Source organism: Notolepis coatsorum (assembly GCF_963971535.1).
Source record: "Notolepis coatsorum genome assembly, chromosome: 8".
Lineage (NCBI taxonomy): Eukaryota > Metazoa > Chordata > Actinopteri > Aulopiformes > Paralepididae > Notolepis > Notolepis coatsorum.
In genome coordinates this window covers 96,174,449-96,199,561 of record NC_140172.1, presented here as the reverse complement: position 1 = coordinate 96,199,561, position 25,113 = coordinate 96,174,449, and the positions used below count along the sequence as shown (strand labels likewise).

The 25,113-nt window shown below is 42.4% G+C and overlaps 1 protein-coding gene across 2 annotated transcripts; it reads right to left on the bottom strand.

Moving 5' to 3' along the window:
• Positions 1–4,848: 4,848 nt before the first annotated feature.
• btg3 (B-cell translocation gene 3) lies at positions 4,849–15,119 on the bottom strand. 2 transcript variants are annotated; one of them, XM_084320184.1, is made up of 5 exons: positions 15,067–15,119; positions 14,348–14,550; positions 10,332–10,469; positions 9,500–9,755; positions 4,849–7,400 (listed from the first exon to the last, which is right to left on the bottom strand). In XM_084320184.1, exons 2-5 carry the CDS (start codon positions 14,521–14,523, stop codon positions 7,221–7,223), a joined length of 750 nt encoding a protein of 249 aa, XP_084176310.1. In that variant the 5' UTR covers positions 14,524–14,550; positions 15,067–15,119; the 3' UTR covers positions 4,849–7,220. The 2 variants fall into 2 exon arrangements, with proteins under 2 accessions (XP_084176310.1, XP_084176311.1); XM_084320185.1 differs by having other exon boundaries at positions 15,062–15,099.
• Between the last annotated feature and the right edge of the window lie 9,994 nt (positions 15,120–25,113).

Below are 25,113 nucleotides of genomic sequence, written 5' to 3'. Positions count from 1 at the left end.
CGGTATTATGTTTCATCATAGATGCATGAAGGGGGGGAAGCCCCTCCGTGCTTTGATCGCAACCAACGGAACACGCCACACACACACGCCTCGATCAGCATGTAGGAATTTTTGGATCAATGCAATATTGATACCATATAGTCCTTACCTTGACCAGGATCTGTCCCGAAAAGAATATTCCAATTATCTGATCGCCATTCCAAGTACTGATGTCGATCAAGGTGCCAACGTAATCCAGCATTGAACATGAACCTGACTAGGGATGCACGATATTGATTTTTTGACACCGATACCGATATCTTTATGCTCCTCAAGCCGATACCGATAACCGATATTTATTGTATTATAATATTTTTTTTAACTGTATATATATATATATTTTTCTTTTATCAATTTTTTTTTTTTTTTTTTAGTATTTATAAGCTCCGACGTCATCGGTACTGCTATCGGTACTCGAGAAATTATGGAGTTTTTTTTTGAGGAATTTAAACGTCGCAAACTAATCTTGTTGGCCGTTGTCTATTATCTCTCCTGCCTCTGTCTCTGCCTGCGAGCGGGCTCCCTCCCACACACACACACTCACTCACTCACTCACACACACACACACACACACACACTCACTCACTCACACGGGTGCTGCGCTGCCGACTCAGTACAGACAGCTCTGCTCTCATAATGGCGGAGAGAACGAAATGTTCAAAAGTCTGGGTCTATTTTACTAAAGTCGATGCTGACAATGCTCGTTGCCACAAGTGCAACAAGACATTTGCCAGTAATGTATAAGCGCTGGTACTTGTCAATGTGGCTGGCGGGGAGATAACGTTAGCTCCGAGTAGAGTAATGGCTGACAATCCGGAGGTAAATAAACGAACGAGAGCTTCTGATTGGTGGTAAGAAGAAGAGGTGGGTGCAAGCCGTGGGACGTAATTGGCAGATCGACTGTCTGTCTCCGAATGTAACGTGACTACGTCACAGCCAAGAAAGGGAGCGCTCGATTTGTGAAAAACTCCCTGTTCCTAAACCACACGCTATCAGTTTTACCACAGTACTGGCAAAACGGGAGGAGGCTATAATAAAAACAAGCGCCCTTCATCCAAATCCACCCACACCGGATTTCTTTTAACCAAAAAATTTATTATATGTTATCGGAGCTATCAATAACGTTATCGAGTTTATCGGGATGACGTCATAATTGCTGATATCGGCCCGATAATTATCGGCCCGATAATTATCGTGCATCCCTAAACCTGACCCTCGTCGATGCATGCGTTATAAGCGTTTGGCTTGACCGAGTAGTTAGACTCCGCCCGCAGGCCGCAGCTCGGCCCAGACACCAAGCCACATCGTTTCAAATGGAGTGCAATAGCGGCCGCAAGGCGTTAGGCGGCGGTATTGGACTTTTGCGATCTCAGACCCATCCCCAGTGATAACACAGGCTGCCGGCATGTTTTTATGAATGGAAATATCGAATAAAAGAAACAACGATGAAAACCGACTATACTCTGGTTGTCCAAGCAAGTTGTCCTTCCGCGTTGCTCTGATTGGCCACTGACGTTTCTGGTCATGTGACATGTGCGCCAATCGCATGACGAGCAGTGTCTTAGCCCATTTCCGCGTCGAACAGCCTGCAAACGACCTAACGCCTAGTTTATCACTGGTTAAGCTTAGGCGACTCTTTCGAAGTTGGTTAAGGTTAGAGTTTGGAATCAGGGCTGGCGTTCTATCGCCATGCTCTAAGACAAACTCTAACCTTAACCAACTTCGAAAGAGCGCCTAAGCTTAACCGTCGAAAGAACTTGCCGTCACACGATTGGGCGCACATGTCACATGACCAGAAACGTCAGTGGCCAATCAGATTGCGCAAAAGGACAACTGGCTTGCGGGAAGTATAGACGCGTCCTGGCGCTCAACGTTCGGCGAGTTAACCCTAGATCTTAGATCCTAATATGAAAAACTATGTGATTTAATGTTCTATGTCTTACCTTGACTTTGTCTATTTTGCTGCTATCTATTTTATGCTTTATGTCTGCACTTTATGCATTGCTCTTGATCTGCCAATGTTGTGCTCATTTTATGCCTGTCTTTTTTTACTGCTTTGAAGCACTTTGAGGTGAGCTGCAATTCTTGTATGAAAGGTGCTATACAAATACAGTGTATTATTATTATTATTTATTATTATTGTTTGCTTCATTAATTAAAGGATGTGAATTTAAGTGTTCTCTAGTGCCTTTTGTCCGCTTTAAGGTGGTGGTATAAGTTAAAGGTTGTGTTGTCGAAGTAAAAAAATGTCACCTATCTGGGCTGCATGAATACTTTCGACAACAAATGTTTGTTTCCGCGTTCGAGTTTTGCGCTCCGATTGGCCAGGTCATGTGACATGTGCGCCAATCGTGGGACAGCAAGTTCTGTGCCTATTTCCGGGTCTAACAGCCTGCAAACTACCTGGCGTTCTATCGCCATGCTCTAAGACAAACTCTAACCTTAACCAACTTCAAAAGAGCGCCTAAACTTAACCAGTGTAGACACTTGCGGTCCCACGATTGGGCGTACATGTCACATGACCAGAAATGACCTGGCCAATCAGAGATGCGGAAACAAACACGTGTTGTCTAAAGTATTCGGGCATCTGGCATAAGCCTCCTACAATCCTAAATCCGCCCCTGCTGTCAAAGTTAAAGCATTAAAATAAATTAATCTAGATTAATCTATGGAGTGAAAAATCTTCAATGTTCTTAACTTTCAGCAGTATATTTGCTTGTTCCTTTTTTGCGAGAGAAACTATTCAAAGAAAGCTATTAAAATAGTCTTTGAATCTAAATATACTTTATTTGTGTTGATTTTACATTAATTCCATGATTTTACTCAAGTACATATATCTGTTACAAGCTTCGGTCTTAAGTAGAAAAATTCTATTTTTAATCTAGATTAATTACAGAAAATTGAGAGATTAATTAGTTTTCTATTTTTTGTATCCATCGACAGCACTAAAAATAAGATAATATATTCCTTTATTGATCCCCTTGGGGAAATTCAGGCATCATTGCAGCATGGGGGAGAGGGGAGGGAAGTTAGACATGGTACAGGTCATAAGTAAAAATGAAAAATATAATAAAAATAGGCAGTGTAAATAAAACTTTATGGTAACACTTTATAATAACACTCAGTTATAAGACCTTTATAAGGTATTTGTAGATAATGAGCTAATCATGAACAAATCATTTATATACATTCGTAAATTATTAAATCATTTATAACTATATTTGTATAACATTTACAAGTTCTACATTATTTATAACTCATTATCAACATTGTTTGTACTTGATTTGTTCATCATTAAATAATGTTGTTTAATGTGTAGTAACACATTTGTAGATGCTTTGAAAAATGGATATGAAAAAACGACTATACTGTACCTCCATTTATTTGATCATGTTCAACAAATGATTTGTTAAGACATTCATAAAACATATATAAATCATTTGCAGATGCTATTGTGCGCCCTAATCTAAAGTGAAGCCCATTCATCATTAACAAATGACTAGTTTGTTTATTTGTGGACTTTTATGAATAAACACAAAGCAATTACCAGACTTGTCTTTTCATGTTTAACAAATGATTTGTTAAGACATTCATAAAACATCTATAAATCATTTGCAGATGCTATTGTGTGCCCTAATCTGAAGTGAAGCGGGGTGTAACGGTAGGCTACACAAAAACCACGGTACGGTACGTACCTCGGTTTTGAAGTCAAGGTTCGGTAAGGGTTTTCAGTACAGTGGGGGAAAGTTTGGCTTTCCATGTTCCACTCAGGGGTGATGTAGTGTGCAGTAACTAATTGTACTTGTAGGGCTGTCAATGAATATTCTATATTGAAATTAATAATAGACTTGTACAAAAATAAAAAGATAATAATAATTATATTAGATTGTGAAAAAAACAGCCCCCGGTGGGCCGTCGCTAGTGGTATTCGTTCGGTCTGAAACGTTACACACTGAAACGGTTTGTTCGTTTGGTACGGATACGTGTACCTTTACAACCCTAGTTACTACACATTAAACATTATTTAATGATTAACAAATCAAGTACAATGTTGATAAGTTATAAATAATGTAGAACTAATTTGTTTTTGATCCACTTTTTCTCCTTATTTTCTATTTTTCTCCCATCCCAATTTCGCCTCGCCAATTCTCTCCTCCCGTCTCGAACGTTGCTAGACTATGCCTCCCACTGGTCGGCTGCAGTGAGGACCAAGCCTTGCATCACGTGTCCCCTCCGGTACACGAGGAGGCAGCCGTCGCATCTTTTCACCTTAACAGCGCGATCTCTCAGTGGCGAGGAGTAACGCGTGGGAGGCTCACGCTGCCCCCGATACTTCCTGATTCTGCTGTACAGGCGCACCAACCGACCTGTAGGAGTCGCTGTCCACAACGTCCAATCCCCACCCACCGGCTTTCCCACCCTCTAACACTGCCAATTGTGTTAGTATGACGACTGGCCAAGCCAGTAGCAACGCCGAGAGCTGGGCTCGATACCAGCATATCCTGCGTTAGTGGCGAGCGCCTTGCCCACTGCGCCACTCAGCCGCCATGTAGAACTAATTTGTAAATGTTATACAAATAGTTATAAATGATTTAATAATAATTTACGAATGTATATAAATGGTTTGTTCATGATTAGTTCATTATCTACAAATACCTTATAAAGGTCTTATAACTGAGTGTTATTATAAAGTGTTACCCATTTTAGATATAGTTTTGAGACATATCTGAGCTGGCTTAACAGTTTAGAAATAAGAAGTGGCACCAATTGTAAGTAACCAGAAGTCATTCACAACTCCACACACTGAAATGATTGCAAAACAGTCTTTATTGTAACTTCATAATTTATAAAGAACAGTTCATCATTGTACATTGAATAAATAAAACATTTGCCCACAATAGTATAGCTGGTAGGGTTGGGCAATATGGTAAAATATAAAAATATCACAATATTCAGGACTTATTTCAATATCAATATATATCACAATATCTGCTTATTTGTGGAAAATCTCATGTTAGATAATTGATGTTTAGCAAGATACTGTATCAAAATAAATGTCTGATAACAGAACATTTCTGATTAACAGAACATTTCAGTTGAGACATTTGACTACATTTACAATTTAGATAAAAAATTACAATTCATAATATCAAAAGATCCCACAACACGATAACACAGGTGAAACATAAACGATCAATTCCACTGTTAAAAACTCTAGACACGGTCTAATATTCTGCTCTCAGATGTATTACTGGTGATAGATATGGTACTCACCACCACATCCTGTATAATAAAGTGGGTTGGTCTTCTCTGGCAGCGAGGCAAAACAAACATTGGTATCTTTAACCCTTTCACTACCACACTACCAAATGGTTAACCCTTTCACTGCGACAATACAGAAGGTTAACCCTTTCCCTGCCCCACGACAAATGGTTAACCCTTTCACTACCACACTACAGAAGGTTAACCCTTTCAATACCACACTACAGAAGGTTACAGACGGTTAACCTTCTGTAGTGTGGTAGTGAAAGGGTTAAGGCCATTGCCCGGGAAATTACCACCTTATATCACAATGTTGCTTTTTTATTATGGACCCTATCCGACACACTCAAAATGACTGGCTCACGTTTAAGGTTTTGCCTTTTGTTTTAATGCCCCAGCTTCTTCAACTCACACTAAAAATCAATACCCTATGGACAGTTTATAACTTATTTTTTTAAATTTTTTTATCTGTGTTTTTGCCCTATTTATTCAATGTCTAAATGTCCTGAGTTGTTCCGATAACAGTATCGGAAATGCCTCCGATACAGCCTAAAATGCTGGTATCGGCGACTACACGTAAATTATATGCTCCGATACCATATGATAATTTATCAACAACACGTGCGGTATCCTCCTGCTGAGAGTGAGCATTATAAAACAAACGTGTTTTTAATCAACTGTGAATTAAAGTGTCAATGCTGTTTGTCATTTTAACAGCAGATACTTTCTTAAATGCCATCGTCCCGACAGAGCGGTGTTGACGGGGAGCTCTGATGTATTCGCTTGCTGGTGTTATTAGCATTAGCTGAAGAGCTACCTGAAAAGCTAGTTTTAGCTTAATGTTACCTTGGCTAAAGTTGGGGCTATTCATAATCCAGCAATAATGGCTGCAGACCTGCAAGCAAAGTACAGCAAGTTGGCACAGGAGTATTCCAAGGTAAATCACTTTTTCACCAGTAACGTTACATTGTTTGTCTTTCCATCTAGCTCGCGTTAACTGGCTAACCTAGCTCACGTTAACTAGTATAGCTGGCATAAATTCCATTCCCATATATCACATACAGTCAGCTCATATTTTGATACAAAAAGGAACACATTTTCAATATTCCAAATTCAATACAATTGATTAATTTACTCACACACCATTACAAATGGTAAAAAGTGCAAAGAACAAACAATAAAATACAATTTAGCTATACAAAAAAAAATACTTTTAATAGATTGGTCATCTTAACAGGTTTTTCTTTTGTGCTCTACAGTAAATGTCCAACATGTTGTATCATGGTTCTAAGGTTCCTAAACAGTGTAGGTTTGGATTAGCCATCTCAGTTAGGGATGCACCGATCCGACTTTTTCAGTCCCGATACCGATACCTGGGCTTTGGGTATCGGCCGATTAGCTATACAAAAAAAAATACTTTTAATAGATTGGTCATCTTAACAGGTTTTTCTTTTGTGCTCTACAGTAAATGTCCAACATGTTGTATCATGGTTCTAAGGTTCCTAAACAGTGTAGGTTTGGATTAGCCATCTCAGTTAGGGATGCACCGATCCGACTTTTTCAGTCCCGATACCGATACCTGGGCTTTGGGTATCGGCCGATACAGAGTACCCAATGTTCAATTAATAAACAGTATGCCTCACCACTGTGTGGAAGAGACTGGGATCATTATTTTGTGCAAGGCAACATCAGGCTCGACTTAAAACATCACTTCTCTAACTTAGTGAAACAAAATGTAACAAACAGATATAAATGTACTGAAGTTATTTATTATTTTATTTATTATTATATTATTTTAAAAAAGAATTAAAAAATATAATAATTCCAATATATATATATTTCCGATACCGGATCCAGCTATTTTAGTAAGTCATATCGGGGGCGGCCGATATCAATATCGGATTGGTGCATCCCTAGTCTCAGTATATGTATCTAGGACCTACTCCATAGCTAGGTGGGGTCCAGCAGTTCTGTTTTAAGATGTGTTTGGGGGCCCCGGGTGGTCTAAAGCCATAGGGAGGCCATGGAGGAGGGCCACAGCAGTTACCTTTCACCAACTTTTTCTTAGGATTCCAAGGAGTCGCAGCTGGGTTCAGCGCCTTTAAAAAAAAAAAAGACAAGCGTCTCATTATCATATTGTCAGGTATTTTTAATCCAATCCTTTAGTCTAACAAACATTAGCCTAACAAATCATTGAAAGTATCCATGATTTGGCGGCTACGTGGCGTAGTGGGCAAGGCGCTCGCCACGAAATCTGGAGACGCTGGGCTTGCCTGTTCGAGCCCAGCGCTCCACATTTGCTTTCAGTTTAGCTGGTCGTCCGTACTAATACACATTGGCAGTATTAGGGGGTGGGAAACTGATGGGTGGGGATCGGGCGTTGTGGACAGCGACTCCTACAGGTCGGTTGGTGCGCCTGCGCAGTGGAATCAGGAAGTGTCGGGGGCAGCGTGAGCCTCCCACGCGTTACTCCTCACCACTGAGAGATCGAGCTGCGCAGGTGAAAAGATGCGACTGCTGTTACCTCAAGTACCGGAGGGGACATGTGCTATGTATGACTTAGTCCACATTGCAGCCGGCTTGTGGGAGGCAAGAAACAGCGTTCGTGACAGGGGAGGGTTGAATTGGATGATACGAAATTGGGATGGGAGAAAAATATAGAAAATGGGAGAAAAAGTGGATAAAAAAAAGGAAAGTATCCATGATTCCACTTTTGGTCAATGTTAGCATGGTGTTATTCACTGTCAAAGATGGGGGGAAAACTGAATATTTACTCAAGCATAGTAACAGACACAATTTCTGACACTGGGTATACGTTCCCTGAGGTCCATAGATTTCTTTAACCATTAAGTGTTTTTAAAAGAGGTCTATTTTTTTTCTTCAATTTAATCGTTATGCCAATTCCCTTCCTGGTCGTTCCTCGCATTGCCCCACTGTCGGTCTGGTGAAGGTGTAGACTATCACATGCCTCCTCTGATACATGGAGTCGCAAGCCCCTCTGCGGTGGTAGGCGAGTGCTTAGTCCACTGCGCTACCCAGCCGCCCGAGGTCCCTCTTTTAAAACCAAAAACTAAGTTTGTGAAGTTGAAGCCTTTATTAGCCTGCTTTATACTGTTTTTATTATGTGACCCAATGTGCTGATGATTCTTTTAAAAAACTAAAATAACTAGTCTGTTCATATTAGATGCGACTGCTACTGCTATAATACACAAGTATTATATCAGGAATATTGCCATGGCTGTGATGTGCCCGCAGCCACTAGAGTGAAGCTCGAGTGGCGTAGGCATCACAGAGTGGCAATATTCATGATATCCCACGGTTCGAGTGTATTATGGCTTTTATACAGAAAGTTGTCTTTTATATCGATTTCAGTGGACTTGGCGTAGAAATATAGTTCCTAAAGATGCATCGTTGCTATGGAATTTCAAATGGAGTAGGCTATCAACCAGCTTGGCAACGCAAACGAATGACATATTAGTCTAATTTAAAGTACCTGTTAACTATGAGTGGATAGATATAGAGGACGGGCCTACATCTAACGGTATTCATAAAAACAGCATTATTAGACATGCCAATCCAACAAAAGATGAGCTGGACGCGCTGGAGAAAAGCCTCAAATTTTGTATCCCTCAACACCACCACGATGGCCTGGGCATTGAACTGGAACTGTCCGAGGTGCCGATGACCTTTTCCGACTTTCGCTTGCATTAGACAGTACTCTATATCTATCCACTCGTTTATAGTTAACAGGTATGTTAAATCAAACGTAACGTTGTCTGCGGAGTAGGTCATGTTGACAGTTTCCATTTGATGAACCAGTTGAAACTTTCTACAACATTATAAAGCCAGCGCAGATTGGTGATTTAACTGTGAGTGTATCATGAATATACTCATGGCTTAGAACGCTCTCGACCAATCACAATGCATGATCGGACCAAATAATGATTATTTAAGTAATCGATGTGGAAAATGCAAATCTTACACATTTGTTGATGAAATCAACTATTCGATTAATCAAAAAAGTCTTTAACTATTAGTCGACTATTTCTTTAGTGGAGGACAGGCCTAGTATCTGCACCTGAGATGTTAGGATGACCTTTTAGTAATTTCATGAGTTTACATTTTCTGATACCCTGGAAGCCTATGGCAAAAAGAAAATAGCTACCAAATATTCCATCCGTTAGCCTGTATGGATTACCTGGTTAGCATGCAAACTGTGGGTGATGGTAGGGGTGGAGCAGGTCTCTCTGAAGACGGTAGGGGTGGAGCAGGTCTCTCTGAAGACGGTAGGGGTGGAGCAGGTCTCTCTGAAGACGCCATCCTCATCAGAAGATGAACCCGAGTGGTAGTCAGATGTCACCCTCTCCACAGCGCTGGTCACTTTCTCTGTGACGTCATCCTCCTCATCACTAGAGAAACTTGCCACTGAGAATGCATGGTTCTGCTCTCCAAATCTAACAAGGTAGAAGGCGGCCAAAAGAAAAGTAATAATTATGAATGTATGTTTTGGGACACAAAATTATTTAGTAGCAAAAATAGTCATGTATGTATGTATGAAATAATAAGAATAAAAAATTTAAACTATAATAATGAATACCCTGTGGTTCATTGTTTCCAAAGGATCATTAAATCCTGTATGCAGCAGCTTCAATTTATTTTCTCTTCAGTTTTAAAATCAGTGATCCGTTTTATTTGACAACCCATAACATAACAAATTCAATGTAACACTATGCATTTTCTCTCTCCTCTTTATTCCTTTTCATTCCTCTTCTCATAAACATTGGTAAAATAAAATAATCCGTTGAATAATATTGCCACCAATATCTTTATTATAACCATTATTATTTTATTAGCGTTTTTTTCCTACTTCACCTTTTTCTTTTGCATCGTTATAATTATTCTAGATGTTTTTCGGAATGACAGAATCGATGATTTTGTGTCTGCAGAAACAATACATATATATATATATTCTTTTTTTAAATAAATGTACCCATGTGCTGCACAAAATACAAGTCAAAATGGCCTCTCACCGGCAGCACACCTCCCCAGGGTCCACCCACAGGGTGAGTTCTCGGGGCAGGCCCAGGTCTTCGTACGGAAGCCCACTCTCCTGGCATGCCTGCAGCAGCTCTCCATCCTGCCTCTGGAACCCATTTACCCTGATACACCTGCAGGCCACACAAAGCAGACATATGGATGGACCTCGAAATCATGCCGTCCCGAGGGTCCATGGTAAGATACCATAGATAAAATTTAAAAAAATAGGTCACTTTAAGGAAAGAACTGTTGTGGTTCTTGTATAGTATATTACCGGTAGTTTAGAAATAGCAAGTATAGCATAAGGATAGAGAGTAAAAGTAACTGTATATTGTATAGTAGTGTACATAGGACCCAGTGCCTTAATTCGTAGCTAACTTTTTATTGCATTTATCTCAGGACTTTAACATGTCTATTTTGTTATCTTCTACTTATTTTATTGTATTATTGCACAATCAAAGCGGGCATGGCCACCCGCATTTCACTGTATGCCTTGGTATGTATGTGACAAATAAACCTCTTGAATCTTAAAACAGAAGATGTGCCATCAAGCTACTAGCATACCAGCCAATGGCAACTGCTCAATAGGGGGCATTAGGGTACCCCCCCCCCCATCCATCAGTGGAAGAGGAAGTGTTGGTTAAAAAAGTTTATTAAAAAAGGAACACATCAACATTGTGGGAAATTAGCGTACCGAGCTTAGCACAAATGAATGGAGCGTATACACTATACAGATCACCTAGCCTAGCTGTTGGCCAAAAACACCTCTTCTGGAATTTTTTAGCTAGGCTAGTGGTCCGTATCCGCTTCCATTCATTTGTGCTAAGCTAGGCTAGCTTGAAGCCGGATAGCTTTCTACTGAACGCACAGAGAGGACATCTATCGTCTCATCTGACTCGAGAAGACTAAGCTCATTTCCCATAATGTTGGCTTGTTCCTTTAAAATATTCTAGAAGTGAACCGATTAGGGATGCCCCGATCACGTTTTTTTGCCACCGATACCGATCACCGATCATCCAGACATCCTGGCTGGAAAGATGCAAGGGGACACCCTTGCCCCCTTCCTTTTCGTCATAGTCCTCGACTATGCGCTCAGGAAGGCCATCAATGGACGGGAGCAGGAACTTGGTCTCACAATAACCCCAAGGAGATCGAGACGACACCCCGCCATAGTCCTAACAGACCTTGACTACGCGGACGACATCAGCCTGCTCTCTGACCAGGTGGAGCAGGCACAGGAACTCCTGTGCAGAGTGGAGACGGAGTGCGCCAAGGTTGGCCTTAGGCTAAATGCCAAGAAAACCGAGGTCATAATGTATAACATCCTCCCGGATCATCCACCTCTAAGGACAACAGGAGGCTCTGCTCTAAAGGAAGTCAGTGATTTCACGTACCTGGGCTCGTGGGTCAACTCGTCCGAGCAAGACCTTAAAGTGAGGAAGGCACTTGCGTGGAGGGCTCTGAACGGCATGACCAGTGTGTGGAAATCCAACCTCCCGCGTCAAATCAAGCTCAACTTCTTTCATGCAACAGTTGAGTCTGTCCTTTTGTATGGCAGTGAATGCTGGACCTTGAAGCCCACCCTGCAGAAGTCCTTGTATGGGTGCTACACCAGAATGATGCGTGTGGTGCTCAACATCAACAGGGATGAGCATGTCACTAATGCAAACTTGTATGGGGGGGTGCTAAAGGTGAGCGATAAAGTGGCAGTCAGGAGAATGAGGCTGGCAGGTCACTGCCAGAGACACCATGAGATGCCAACCAGCAAACTTGTGCTGTGGGAACCAACACACGGGCATCGATCACGAGGACGTCCCACATTAACCTACGTGGACGTACTCAGGAGAGATGCGGGAACAGAAAGCACCGGCGAGCCAGCCAGATGCATGGAGGATCGGGATGACTGGAAGCACCGATGGAGGGCCCGTCCGAGGACGACCTAGATAGATCGTCGTGACTCGTGAGCCATATCGGCCGATACCGATCGTTTTTGATTAAACATTTTTTTTTAAATTATTTTATATAATTTTTTTTTATATAAAATATATATATTATATAATTAGACTTGTACTTTTATTATCTGCGAGACATCGCCACCACGCAACAAGCTCCACTGTCTGTGTGTACTCTAGTAGCCTCCAGCTACGGCCGGGATTCTCCGGAGCTGCAGCTGGACCCTATACTCGAGTAGCCTGCAGCTACGGCCAGGATTCTCCGGAGCTGCAGCTGGACCCTATTGATCACATTCAACAACATGCCCTCAGCTCGAATACGCATCGAATGAGTGTTATAAAACATTGATATCAGGAGCTATCTGTGGCTACTGCTGGCCGGCTATATAACGTTGATACAGCGCCTCAGTGAACTATTTAGTTCAGTGGGACATTTCGTTTTGAACAGTGAGCTGGCGTCAGCTAACGTGAGCTAGCGGAGGTATCATACACGTCTCTACTAGACTTGCTGGAGCGTTTGTTGATGTCAGGAGCTATCAGTAGCTGGCCGGCTAGATACCGTTCGGTTAGACAATGCCTCATCATGTATTGGACTGGAAGTGAATGGTTGACTGGGTCATTTTGTAACGGTAGCTAACGTTAGCTCAGGGAGGTCCCGTCCCACTAGACTAGACCCGTGTTTACATGCGTGCGGGAGGGGCTGGAGGGAGGAGCAGACGCCGCACCACTGTGTGGGAGTGTGTGCAGCTCCCGGTGTCTGAGACAGAACTCAGCGAGTGAGATCGGTTTTGACAATCGGCGAAAAGAAAGCATTATCACCGATCACATATTTATACTGATTATCGGCCGATAACGATCGGTGGCCGATCGATCGGGGCATCCCTAGAACCGATACATAATATTAAGTTTGATTAACACACCACAGCTCTTGCTTCCTGCCTTTGCACCGGTTTGGCTTGCAATTGAAGTAGGGTTGCCACAGTGATGTGAAATTCCTCATGACTAATAAACTCATGATGACGCCGGTATTACTGGTGACACTGGACATTGTACAAAATTACACTCAATATCTGTAGAGCCGAGCGCTTGCCGCTTACATTACTATTATACGCCATTGATTTCTCCATTGCTCAGCCTATAAGTTATTGACTTCTCTATTGCTCAGCCTATAAGTTATTGACTTCTCTATTGCTCAGCCTATAAGTTATTGACTCATCTATTGCTCAGCCTAAGTTATTGACTCATGTATTGTTCAGCCTATAAGTTGTTGACTTCTCTATTGCTCAGCCTATAAGTTATTGACTCATCTATTGCTTAGCCTTATAAGTCATTGACTTCTCCATTGCTCAGCCTATAATTATTGACTTATATATTGCTCAGCCTATAAGTTATTGATTGCTTTACACAACTCATAAGGATGTCTGCTGGTGTCTCCTGCTGTAAACCATGAACGCATCTTGTCATGCTTTTGATTACTGGTTCTACAAAATTATAAAGCTCATATCCTGAGCCTACTGTATGTAATGCATTTGATTCATAGGTCATAGATGTGGCTGTGAGAAGCTCCTAGGCTATTTCAAATATATTCTATCTGTGCATTTAATTTCATTATTAAATGTAAACATTTAAAATGTGACTTCTATGAGGCAGATCTAGAGAAAAGGTAGGGAAATAGATTCATTTCGATGCATCTTTACACACCCCACTAGTGTATCTTGCTGTACTCTGTCGTCTACTTTAAGCCATCCTAGGTTGTCAAACTGGGCAGGGGTGAGGTGGTTTTTAAGAGTAAGGTCAAGCAGTAGCCTGACCAGTTTGTTTTGTGATGTGATGTTTGTAGTCTTGTTTTTAGGGCCTTTGCGCTGTGTTTTGGTACCATGAGGTGCAAGCATAGTCGTAGACAGTACCCTTGAATGAGTGCTCCTGTTAAGAGTCTTCAAGGTATTCTTGTTTACCAGAGTATAATAATATAATAATAAATATAATTGTGGTCTAAATGATATTCACAATAGAAAATAGCATTCCGTTTAGGTAAATGAGCACTGTCTGGAACATACCTGAATGCCTGGCCCTTGCTAGGGTTGTCAGGGTACCAGTGCCGCTTGTATTTCTCCTGCAGGAGAACAGTCAGCCTCTCCACAAATAACTTGACTTTCTGAGGCTCCACCTTCTGCTCTCCCTTTTCTACGAGCCTCTTCAAGAAGGACACCACTGCTATAACTTCCCTTTTCATAGTTCACGGTCATCACAATGGAATAATCTGTGAATAAAATAAACTTGTTTTAGCCTAGAGATTCAGAGTGGTATGACCAGAGACACAATAGAATGAGAGTTTGTTTGGTTTGACCACCGATCTGGAACATTTCCGGAATTCCCATCTGGCGGTGAAACACGTCCCAAGGCGCGCTGTGACGTCACGTTTCCGTTAATCCACGTGACTACCGTCTGTAGTTAGTAACGTTACTCATCGCTAAGTCTAACGGTTATATGGAAAAACAGGACAACTAACGTATTACTAACGCCGTACTATTGGCCGGATAATGATCAGTTTTGACCAAAGAAAACGTAGCCTAACTTAGCCAGGTGAGGTTAGCTAAACATTAAAACATGTAATCTCCTGTTATCAACTCAATGAACTAAATTAAGTGAACAGTAACGTTAACGCTACCAGTTAGGTGTCCACCACATTCATGAAATAGGAAAAACGACTAACAACATGCAGCTGTCGTTCAAATATCCCTCAGTCTTAAGTAAAACAACAATTCGTTCACCTTACTTTCTCTGGTGTTCTTCGACATGTGGACCGCTGTGCGTGGACTCACTGGAGTTTCTACATGTCCCGCCTCTACTCCTACACGTTGTCATTGGTCCAGAAAGGTACAAGTTAGCTTATTCATTGGCGGAGTCTGACGTCCGTCAGATGACGATGCGTCTGGGGTATGCTCATAAACTGGTAAATTGGACGTTTCGGAGTTTGCTCGCCTGAGCAAAGTGAATATATTTTATTATGGCCACTTGACTTGACATGCCTCATAACTGAATTAAAATGTTATTTCCATTGCAGCTCAATCTATGTGTGAATTGAACATGAGCTACTCTCCAAAAGTCAAAAACCAGAGAAGTAAAACTGAAACGTGTGACGTCATCAGGTAATGAATGGGAGACTATATTTGTGGACCCACAGAATATTTTAGTTTTTATACTCAAATGAGCTTTATTCATTCTCAGGCAGCTCCCCCATAGAACATTTTCGCATTATACTAAAAACAGTGTCACATCTTTCCCAGTTCATTGTCTATGGAATGAATGAATGAATGAATGAATGAATGAATGAAAACTTTATTTAACAGATTGCAGAACACAATTGTTAAGGGGATGCAGACCTGAGAAAGACGTTTGTCTTGTTTCCATCAGGGTCCCCCATTTTCAATTCATATAGACATTTATGACATACACAACATACATGACATTTATGGCATAGGGACATATAGGTATTTAGTACTGATACATTTGTGACAAACGGTATTCAAATATACAGTATTGTTACCCCTAGATCCTGACAGAGTATATACATATGATGGGGAGGGGACTGTACATTAGGAGGGGGTGGGTGGGTGGGAGAGAAATATACATACGGCGAGGGCGGGGAGGGAATATATACATGCGGTGGGGAGGAGACTGTCTATTAGGAGGTGGTGGGGGTTTTGGGCATTTACGGTGGCCAGTTTCGAATTGCAGCCTCCCGTAGGTGCTCTTTAAGAGTGGTTTTGAATGTGGGTAGGGATTCACATTCCTTTACAGCTTTGGGTAGGGCGTTCCACATTGATGTGGCATAATTGCGAAACGTATTTAGTCCCTTGTTTGAGCCGAATCTGGGTTTAACATGATTTGTTGAGCTCCCTCTGGTGTAGATCAGTAGAGCAGTTCCAGACTTTATATTTGCGGCAGTCATTTTACCAGTCTGTAGTGGCCAGCGTCCATTTTTTTGCTTTTGTATGCTGGGGGTGGCTACATCAACTCAAGGGACACCAAGAAACTGACCAAGCTGGTGATGAAGCGTGTATGCCTTCTACAACAGAACTTCGTTTCCGCGTTCGAGTTTTGCGCTCTGATTGGCCAGGTCATGTGACATGTGCGCCAATCGTGGGACAGCAAGTTCTGCGCCTATTTCCGGGTCTAACAGCCTGCAAACTACCTGGCGTTCTATCGCCATGCTCTAACACTAACCTTAACCAACTTCTAAAGAGTGCCTAAGCTTAACCGTCGGAATCAGGGCAGGCGTTCTATCGCCATGCTCTAAGACAAACTCTAACCTTAACCAACTTCGAAAGAGCGCCTAAGCTTAACCAGTGTAGAAACTTGCGGTCCCACGATTGGGCGTACATGTCACATGACCAGAAATGACCTGGCCAATCAGAGACGCGGAAACAAAGTTCTGTTGTAGAAGGCATTCAGGCGGTGAGGAAGGCTAGCTCTGTGGTGGGAGTCGAGCTGGCTAGTCAAACTAGATGTGGTGGCAGAGAGGAGGATGAGACGGAAGCTGGCCGCTATCATGGAGAACCCCTCTATGAGGAGCGAGCCAAGATGAGGAGCACGTTCAAGACTCATACCCCCGACACACAACTAACCGCCTCAGCCAGTCCTTCGTACCAGCGGCCATCAGAAATCCACAAGAGTGGGCAGGGACCGCTGCCAGCAGCTGGAGAACTAACGGCAGCAGAACTTGTGAACTACTTGGAATGTCTGATCACTATGTGTCTCTGACTCTTACCACCTAACCTGCATCATGGACAGTATAACGTATGATTTATATCATACCAGTTAGGGTACCTTGTGTATAACGTATAATATAACTAATAGGGCATACAGACCCTCATCTGCACATCTACGGTCTGATTACACTGTTTACTTTCTAATTTCTTTTTTTTTTTCCCTCCTTTTTTCCTCCTATTTTCTCCCATCCCAATGTTAGTCGTTATGCCAATTCCCAATCCCCTTCCTGGTCGCTGCGCACTTACCCCCCACAGTCGGTCTGGGAGAGTGGAGGCTACCACGTGCTTCCTCCGACACACGTCCAGCCAATCAACCGCTTCTTTTCACCTGGCAGCGCGGATTCTCACTGAGAGGGCGTAGCGTGTGGAAGGATCACACTATCCCACTTAGATCCTATCCGCGCTTAGCAGGCGCCCCGACCGAACTGTAGGAGTCGCTGTTTACAACGACCCGGACCCACCCCGCCAGCTTCTCCCACCCTCTAATACTGCCAATTGTATTAGTGTGAACGGCCAGCCAAGCTGGTGACAACCCCGGAGCTGTGAGCTGGATTCGAACAGGCGAATCCAGCCGCTCCGGGGTTGGTGACGAACGCTACTTTCTCATTCTTATATTCCAAGTTAATTATATTGTTTACACTTACTTTTTATAAAATGTTGTCTATATATGTATGTATGCTGTTCCACCTCGACTCTTTAAGGAAGTCTTCCCAGCTGTTGGGCCTACTGTACTTAATATTATGAATAGCAGCCTGTCCTCTGGTGTGGTCCCTTCACTTTTTAAACATGCGGTTGTGCAGCCTCTGATTAAGAAGCCTGGGCTTGATCCTGCAGCCATGTCGAATTTTAGGCCCATCTCTAAACTGCCATTTTTATCAAAGATCCTCGAGAAAAGTGTCTATACTCAGCTAATGAATTTTTTAAACAAGCACAATATTCTCGAGGTTTTCCAATCTGGTTTTAAAGCCCTGCACAGCACTGAGTCAGCACTTTAAGAGTTTTTAATGACATCTTTTTACTTTAGCTACTGATTCCAGTGTTGTCCTGGTCCTTTTAGACCTGTCGGCCGCTTTTGACACGGTGGACCATGAGATTTGAATTGCTCGCCTTGAACAGTGGGTGTGGGCATCAGAGGCATAGCCCTTGAATGGTTCAAGTCCTACCTGGCAGATCGAACTTTCTGTGTTAGGCTTGAGGGCTCTGTGTCCTCTACTGCACCCCTATTGTATGGTGTCCCCCAGGGCTCAATACTTGGCGCTGTCCTTTTTTCTATTTATTTATTGCCCCTTGGTTCCATCCAATCCTTTTCACTGCTACGCTGATGACAGACAGATTTATATGCCACTAAAGAAGTCTGGCTCCTTTTCTATAGAGCCGCTGACCAAATGTCTCAACGACATTAAGTCCTGTATGGCCTTGACTTTATTTTATTTTATTGATAAAAAGACGAAGGTCATGGTATTTAGTGGCCCCTCTGTGACCCCACTACTAGATCTGGGTTCGCTGGCACAACATGTCAAACCGATCATGAAGAACCTAGGTGTGGCGGCTGAGTGGCACAGTGGGCAAGGCACTCGCCACTAACGCAGGAGATGCTGGTATTGAGCCCAGCTCTCTGCGTTGCTACCGGCTTGGCCGGCCGTCATACTAACACAATTGGCAGTGTTAGAGGGTGGGAAAGCCGGTGGGTGGGGATTGGACGTTGTGGACAGCGACTCCTCAGGTCGGTCGGTTGGGAAACAGGAAGTATTGGGGGCAGCGTGAGCCTCCCACACGTTACTCCTCGCCACAGAGTTCGAGCTGCTGCGGTGAAAAGATGCGACAGGCTGCCTCCTCGTGTACCGGAGGGGACACGTGATGCAAGGCTTCTATCCTCACTACAGCCGACCAGTGGGAGGCATAGTCTAGCAACGTTCAAGACAGGGGAGGGAAGAATTGGAAATACGAAAATTGGGATGGGAGAAAAATAGAAAATGGGGAGAAAAAGTGGATACAAAAAAAGAACCTAGGTGTGAACATTTACCCGGACCTTAAATTTGACAGCCAGATCAAGGCTGTGGTAAAGTCAAGCTTCTTCCAGTTGAGGCAGCTGGCCAAAATTAAGCCCATCCTACAGGCGCAGCATTTTGAAGCAGTAATCCACGCATTTGTGACTACTAGGCTGGATTACTGCAATGCACTTTATATAGGGGTGAGTGGATCCTCGGTTGCTCGCCTTCAGATGGTGCAGAACGCCGCTGCACGTCTTTTAACTGGCACTCGTCGTAAATATGAGCACATCTCACCGATTCTATCCTCACTCCACTGGCTCCTGTGCATTTTAGGATTCATTTTAAAATTATTTTATTTGCTTTTAAAGCTCTTAATGACCTTGCCCCACCCTACCTCTCTGAGCTGTTGCAGTTCTATGCATCTTCGCGCTCTCTCAGGTCAGCTGACCAGCTGCTCCTCGTAGTGCCTAAAACTAGGCGTAAGCTTAGTGCTGCTTATAGTTTTTTGAGTATGCTGCCTCTGTACAGCACTTTGTGCCCCTGTGGCTGTTAAAGCGCTTTATAAATAAAGTTGGATTGGATTGGATTGGTATATCTCTCTACTATTACCATGCTCATACCTGTACCTCCCCTCTCCCCCATGCTGCTATGAAGCCTGACTTTTCCCCAGGGGGATACATAAAGGAATATCTTATATTATTTTATCTTATGAATAAAAAAAAATGGGGTGCTGAAGTCTTACCTTTTAATAAATTACACAATTCCTTTCAAATCAAATTGGTTATTAATAAACGAGAACAAACATTCCGGAGGGAACTGAGAAGGAAGATATGCCAGTGCAAAGCCTGTTACAGGCATAAGATGGGAGTATACTTTTACACTCAGTGTTGGACAACGTTTCAGTTTTTTGGGTTATTGTTTTTTTCAACTTATAGGTCTCTGTATAGGTCACTCTGACGGTTGCACCACAAAAATGCCTCCACTCTCTAGCAGCCGCAGGTTTTGCTGTGTGTTCATGCCACTGTGTGTTCATGCCACTGGCAGAGTCCCGTAAAGCTACTGTGATGTCCTGTGAGGAGTCCACAATGCAATGCAGCATAGAGCATTGCCAGTAATGTAATGTAAATGCCTGGGCCGGGCCCTGAACAATTTGGTGCCCTAGGCGAGATTTGAGCTGGTGCCCCTCGCATCGCAGCCAATTCCACCACCAATCATGGTGTTCATAGACTAACACAGAAGGTGCATAGCTTCATGTTAACAGGCACCCAGAAAAGTGGCAATTATTTTACTTGAACTTGAGGACTGCATACTTTTTTTGCAAAGCTTAGCTTTATATTTTATACTTATAGCACATGCATGATGAGCCTGGTCTCTTTTGAAAGATAACATTCTGAAATTACTAATGCAAAAAAGGAAATTCACTTTTAGTGCTAATGAAATAGTAACAGGTCTGAACTTGAGTTGAACTTGTGTACTCACATTTTTCTGTAGTGGTTGCAAGATTCCATATTCCAATATTCCAGCATAGATGTATACACTGGAAAACACAGCGGTTCCATAGCCTGAAGTCTTATGTAGTACAGGCCCAAATTTTTATATGGGAAATGGGTCTTTGAGAGACGTCCGAGTAAAACAGACAAAAAAAAAGCTTTCCAAAATCCATTTCCTCATCCACCACTGTGTGTTCTGAAGTCTGAATCACTTCTGGTTTTCGCTCGTCAACTTTCACCTTGTCTCTCAACAAACATCAGTTGAAAGCTAAAGTGGCCGCCGTTTGATTGACACACCGTTTGACCTATTATGTGCTTCCAATCTCGGGTTATAAAACCAAAAAGCCAATTATTAATTATTATTTGGTTATGATGTCAATGCAACTTTTCTTTTATCCATCCAAGTGAATTCCACATGATTGATACCAATGATGAAAAGTCCACAGAGAAGTTCTTGCACCATACTAGATCTCAGAAGCTCCTTGCACCAACAGCCACACAACAGGAAGAGTGGCAGAGCTATACCTACATATTGGGGTACATTTCTATCAGGAAGGTCAAGAGTTCCACTCAAGCAACTCTTGGTGTAAATGGTGTTTCAAGCATCTTTTGTAACATTTTATAGAGGAACAGCTTTTGCCAGGTGGGAAAAGCCATTCCATAATTTAGAAGGATGAAGATTGACGAGTTGAGTAAGAATGGACCTGTGAATTTGCTTTAAAGTAACTCTTAGAACTTCTCAGGAATATTTCCTTCACACTTGAATGTATGTTATACATAACACATATTTGAAAAATATTCAAATATAGGTGCAGATGGGATGTATGACTCTGATCGGGTTGCAATCCTAACAAAACATTTTAGTAGTAGAGTAAAACTGAGGAGTTAGAATGATGACTAAAGCCATTTAATCCCCTCGGTTATCAACTAAATCGAACCATTTCAGATATCCAGTCTGCTTTTCTGAAGAGATTACCCTGATTGGCCCATCAGGTCAGTTGTCAGTAGAGGATGTAAAGGATATCAGGTAGCTAATCCACAAGCAAGTAGTGAAACTAGTTTGCTACAATTTAGTTAATTTTAATTTAAGATGAAATGCCACTCCTGACATCCATAATAAATGGATACAATTCTGACTGGATTAACACAATTGTACTGGTTTTTGTACTTGTGTCCTTGGTATGACATCACAAAGGGAACTACTTCTGAACAGTTTATTAATCAGGTAACAACCCTGGCCAAACAGCAAGGAGTACCTATGTAATTTCCCACCACCGCCCAAATAACTAATAATTTCAGACTACCAAATCTATACCAAGACTAGGCAAACTCCATTTTCGATAATGAGACCTTCAATGAAGAGTTAACAGCCATAAAGGGAACAAATCCTGTAGTCTGTCCACAAGAGGGCACCCAACCTCCATGGGCTTAAGAAAACAAAATCACTACCTCATAAATAGAAATGATGCACATCATTGTTCTTTAGTGAAAAGAGATCAAAATGATGATCTCTCAATAAACACAGTGGGGGGTTTAACAGTGTGCATGCTTTATTCATTTTGACGCCAATCCTGCACAGGGGTGAGTGGCTCAGGAGGTAGAGCAGTCGTCTGGTAATCCAGAGGTTCCCAGTTCGATTCCCGCTCCTCCCGGGCAGCATGTCGAAGTGTCCTTGAGCAGGACACTTAACCCCTAATTGCTCAATGTGCAGGTTGGCATCTTGCATGGTTGCCTCTGCCATCAGTGTGTGAATGGGTAAAATATGAGGAACAAATTGTAAAGCGATTTGGATAAAAGTGCTACAGTTGCAATCAAAATTATTCAACCCCCATTGCATATTGGGCTTTTTGGCAAAATATAAAATTTCCCAACTGTTTACAATAAACAAATTACACAAGAACTGCTTAAGTTGTTTAATGAAACTAATATTACAGGGGTTGTTATCCAAATTAAACACAAAATGCTACTTTTAATGACTACTGCAGTCTCAAAATGATTCAACCCCTTCATGACAAGCATCTTCAGTACTTAGTAGAGAACCCTTTTGCTGTCATAACCTGCTGCAAACGTGATGCATAGCCAGACACTAGCTTCTGACAGCGTTCCTGAGGAATCTTAGCCCATTCCTCGTGGGCAATGGCCTCCAGTTCAGTGATATTCTTTGGTGTGCGTTTTGCAACTGCCTTCTTCAAATTCCACCAGAGATTCTCTATGGGGTTCAAGTCAGGTGACTGTGATGGCCACTCTAAAATCTTCCATTTCTTCTTCTGAAACCAAGCCTTGGTGGACTTTGAGGTATGCTTGGGATCATTGTCCTGTTGGAAGGTCCAATGACGCCCAAGCTTCAGCTTCATCACAGACGGCATGCTGTTTCCTCCTATGATTTCCTGATACTTGACTGAATCCATGATGCCCCCCACACGCTGCAAGTTTCCAGAGGCAGCAAAGCAGCCCCAGAGCATCACTGAGCCACCACCATGCTTCACTGTAGGCAGGGTGTTCTTGCTTCATCCTTCTTCCTCCAGACATACCGCTGATCCATAGGCCCAAAGAGTTCCAGTTTTGTTTCATCGCTCCACAGAACAGAACTCCAAAACCTCTGTGGCTTATTTATATTGTTTTGAGCATATTTTTTTTTATCCACTTTTTCTCCCATCCCAATTCCATTGTGCCAATTCTTCCCTCCCGTCTTGAACGTTGCTCGCATATGCCCCCCACTGGCAGGTTGTAGGGAGGATAGAAGCCTTGCATCACGTGTCCCCTCCGGTACACGAGGAGGCAGCCTGTCACATCTTTTCACCTGCCAGCGCGGACTCTCATTGGCGAGGTGTAACGTGTGGGAGGCTCACACTACCCCCCGCCATTTCCTGTCTCTGCTGTGCAGGCGTCCCCAACCGACCCGTAGGAGTCGCTGTCCACAACGTCCAGATTACCACCCATCGACGTCCACCCTCTAACTCTGCGAATTGAGTTAGTATGACAACTGGCCCAAGCCGGAGGCAACGCCGACAGCTGGAGTCAAACCCGGTGTCTCTTGCGTTGGTGACGAGCGCAATGTCCGCTGCGCCACCCAGCCGCCCCTGTTTTGAGCATATTTGAGACTACTTTTCTTGTGCTTTTGGGTCAGTAGTGGTGTACGTCTTAGAGTCCGGGCATGGAACCCTTCAGTGTTTAGTATGCGCCTTACTGTGCAAACTGAAACCTCGGTGCCTGCTGCCACCAAGTCTTGCTGCAGGTCCTTTGCAGTCACTTGAGGGTTTTTGACCACTTGCCTCTTCAGGAATCTGGTGTCAGCCGCTGATAGCTTCCTCTTTCTGCCACGTCCAGGTAGTGTAGCCACTGTTCCTTTAACTTTGAACTTGCGAACTATGCGTCCAACTGTATTTCTAGGAACATTTAGTGCTTTTGCTATCCTTTTGTATCCTTTTCCTTGTTTGTGCAAGGCAATTATCTCTTCTCTGAACCTTTTGGACAATTCTTTTGACGTAGCCATCATTTCTAACATGCAATCAAACGTCACTCTCAACAAACCCCTAGCCAGTCCAAGTATTTATGTGTTCTTCTTCTTCTTCTTCTTCTTCTTCTTTTCTATTTATGTGTTCTATCTCAAGCACACTTGAACTAATTGCCCTTGATTAGTTGCACCAGGTGTGCTTGAGACAGGGGGTTGAATAATCTTGAGACAGGGTTAAATAATCTTGAGACAGGGGGTTAAATAATCTTGAGACAGGGGGTTGAATAATTTTGAGACTGCAGTAGTGATTAAAGGTAGCCTTGTGTTGAATTTTTATAAAAACCATTGTAATTTATTTAATTTAACTATTTAAACTGTTCTAGTTTACTTTGTTTATTCGCAAACAGCTGACAATTTAAAATCTTTGCCAAAAAGCCCAATATGCAATGGGGGTTGAATAATTTTGATTGCAACTGTATATAAATGCACCATTTAGATGTGTGTGCTACAGTGCTCTACTTTCTGAATCGAATTTGTTAAATAAAAAAAAAATAAAAAAATCACACCATTTGTGAGCTTGCTTCATCAACTGTTCAGTGATTATTATGTATTGCCAAAGCTAATGGTAGAAAAGCAATGAATCAGAATGTATTAAAAATAATTTCATTTTATTGAAATATTTTACAAAAAAATACAAACTGTTGCTTACGCATAATATCACAGGCTGTAAGATAAATACATTGTAGAAGTCACACGGCACAAATGCAGCCTTATGCATCATCAGATAATGGGAGTCAAATCAAGAATCCAGTCAAAAGGGAGAAGCAAGTAACAGGCGTGTTTAAACCTCCAATGCAAATGGATGGGATCCACCACAGACTAACAGCCAATGACGGGCAGCTTGAATCTCCTGCTAAAGCCGGGGGAATTGTCCCAGACTCATTTTGAAAGTTAAGCCTACACAGCACTCGGGTTAAAAATTCAAACAAAAAATATGGGGAAGCAACACTTGCACAAAGTACCAGAAATCTGGATATAACAGTCAAGCACACAGAATACACATGTATCAATTCAAACAAAAACAAGCAATGCTTGAAATGGAGATCGAAACTTTTA

Excerpts from the sequence above, each read along its gene's own strand:
- btg3 (XM_084320184.1), bottom strand. The coding sequence starts at position 14,523 with ATGAAAAGGGAAGTTATAGCAGTGGTGTCCTTCTTGAAGAGGCTCGTA. Across the intron at positions 9,756-10,331 it reads CCTGGGGAGGTGTGCTGCCG|ATTTGGAGAGCAGAACCATG; the intron begins GTGAGAGGCCAT and ends CTACCTTGTTAG. Across the intron at positions 7,401-9,499 it reads ACAGTTTGCATGCTAACCAG|GCGCTGAACCCAGCTGCGAC; the intron begins GTAATCCATACA and ends TTTTTTTTAAAG.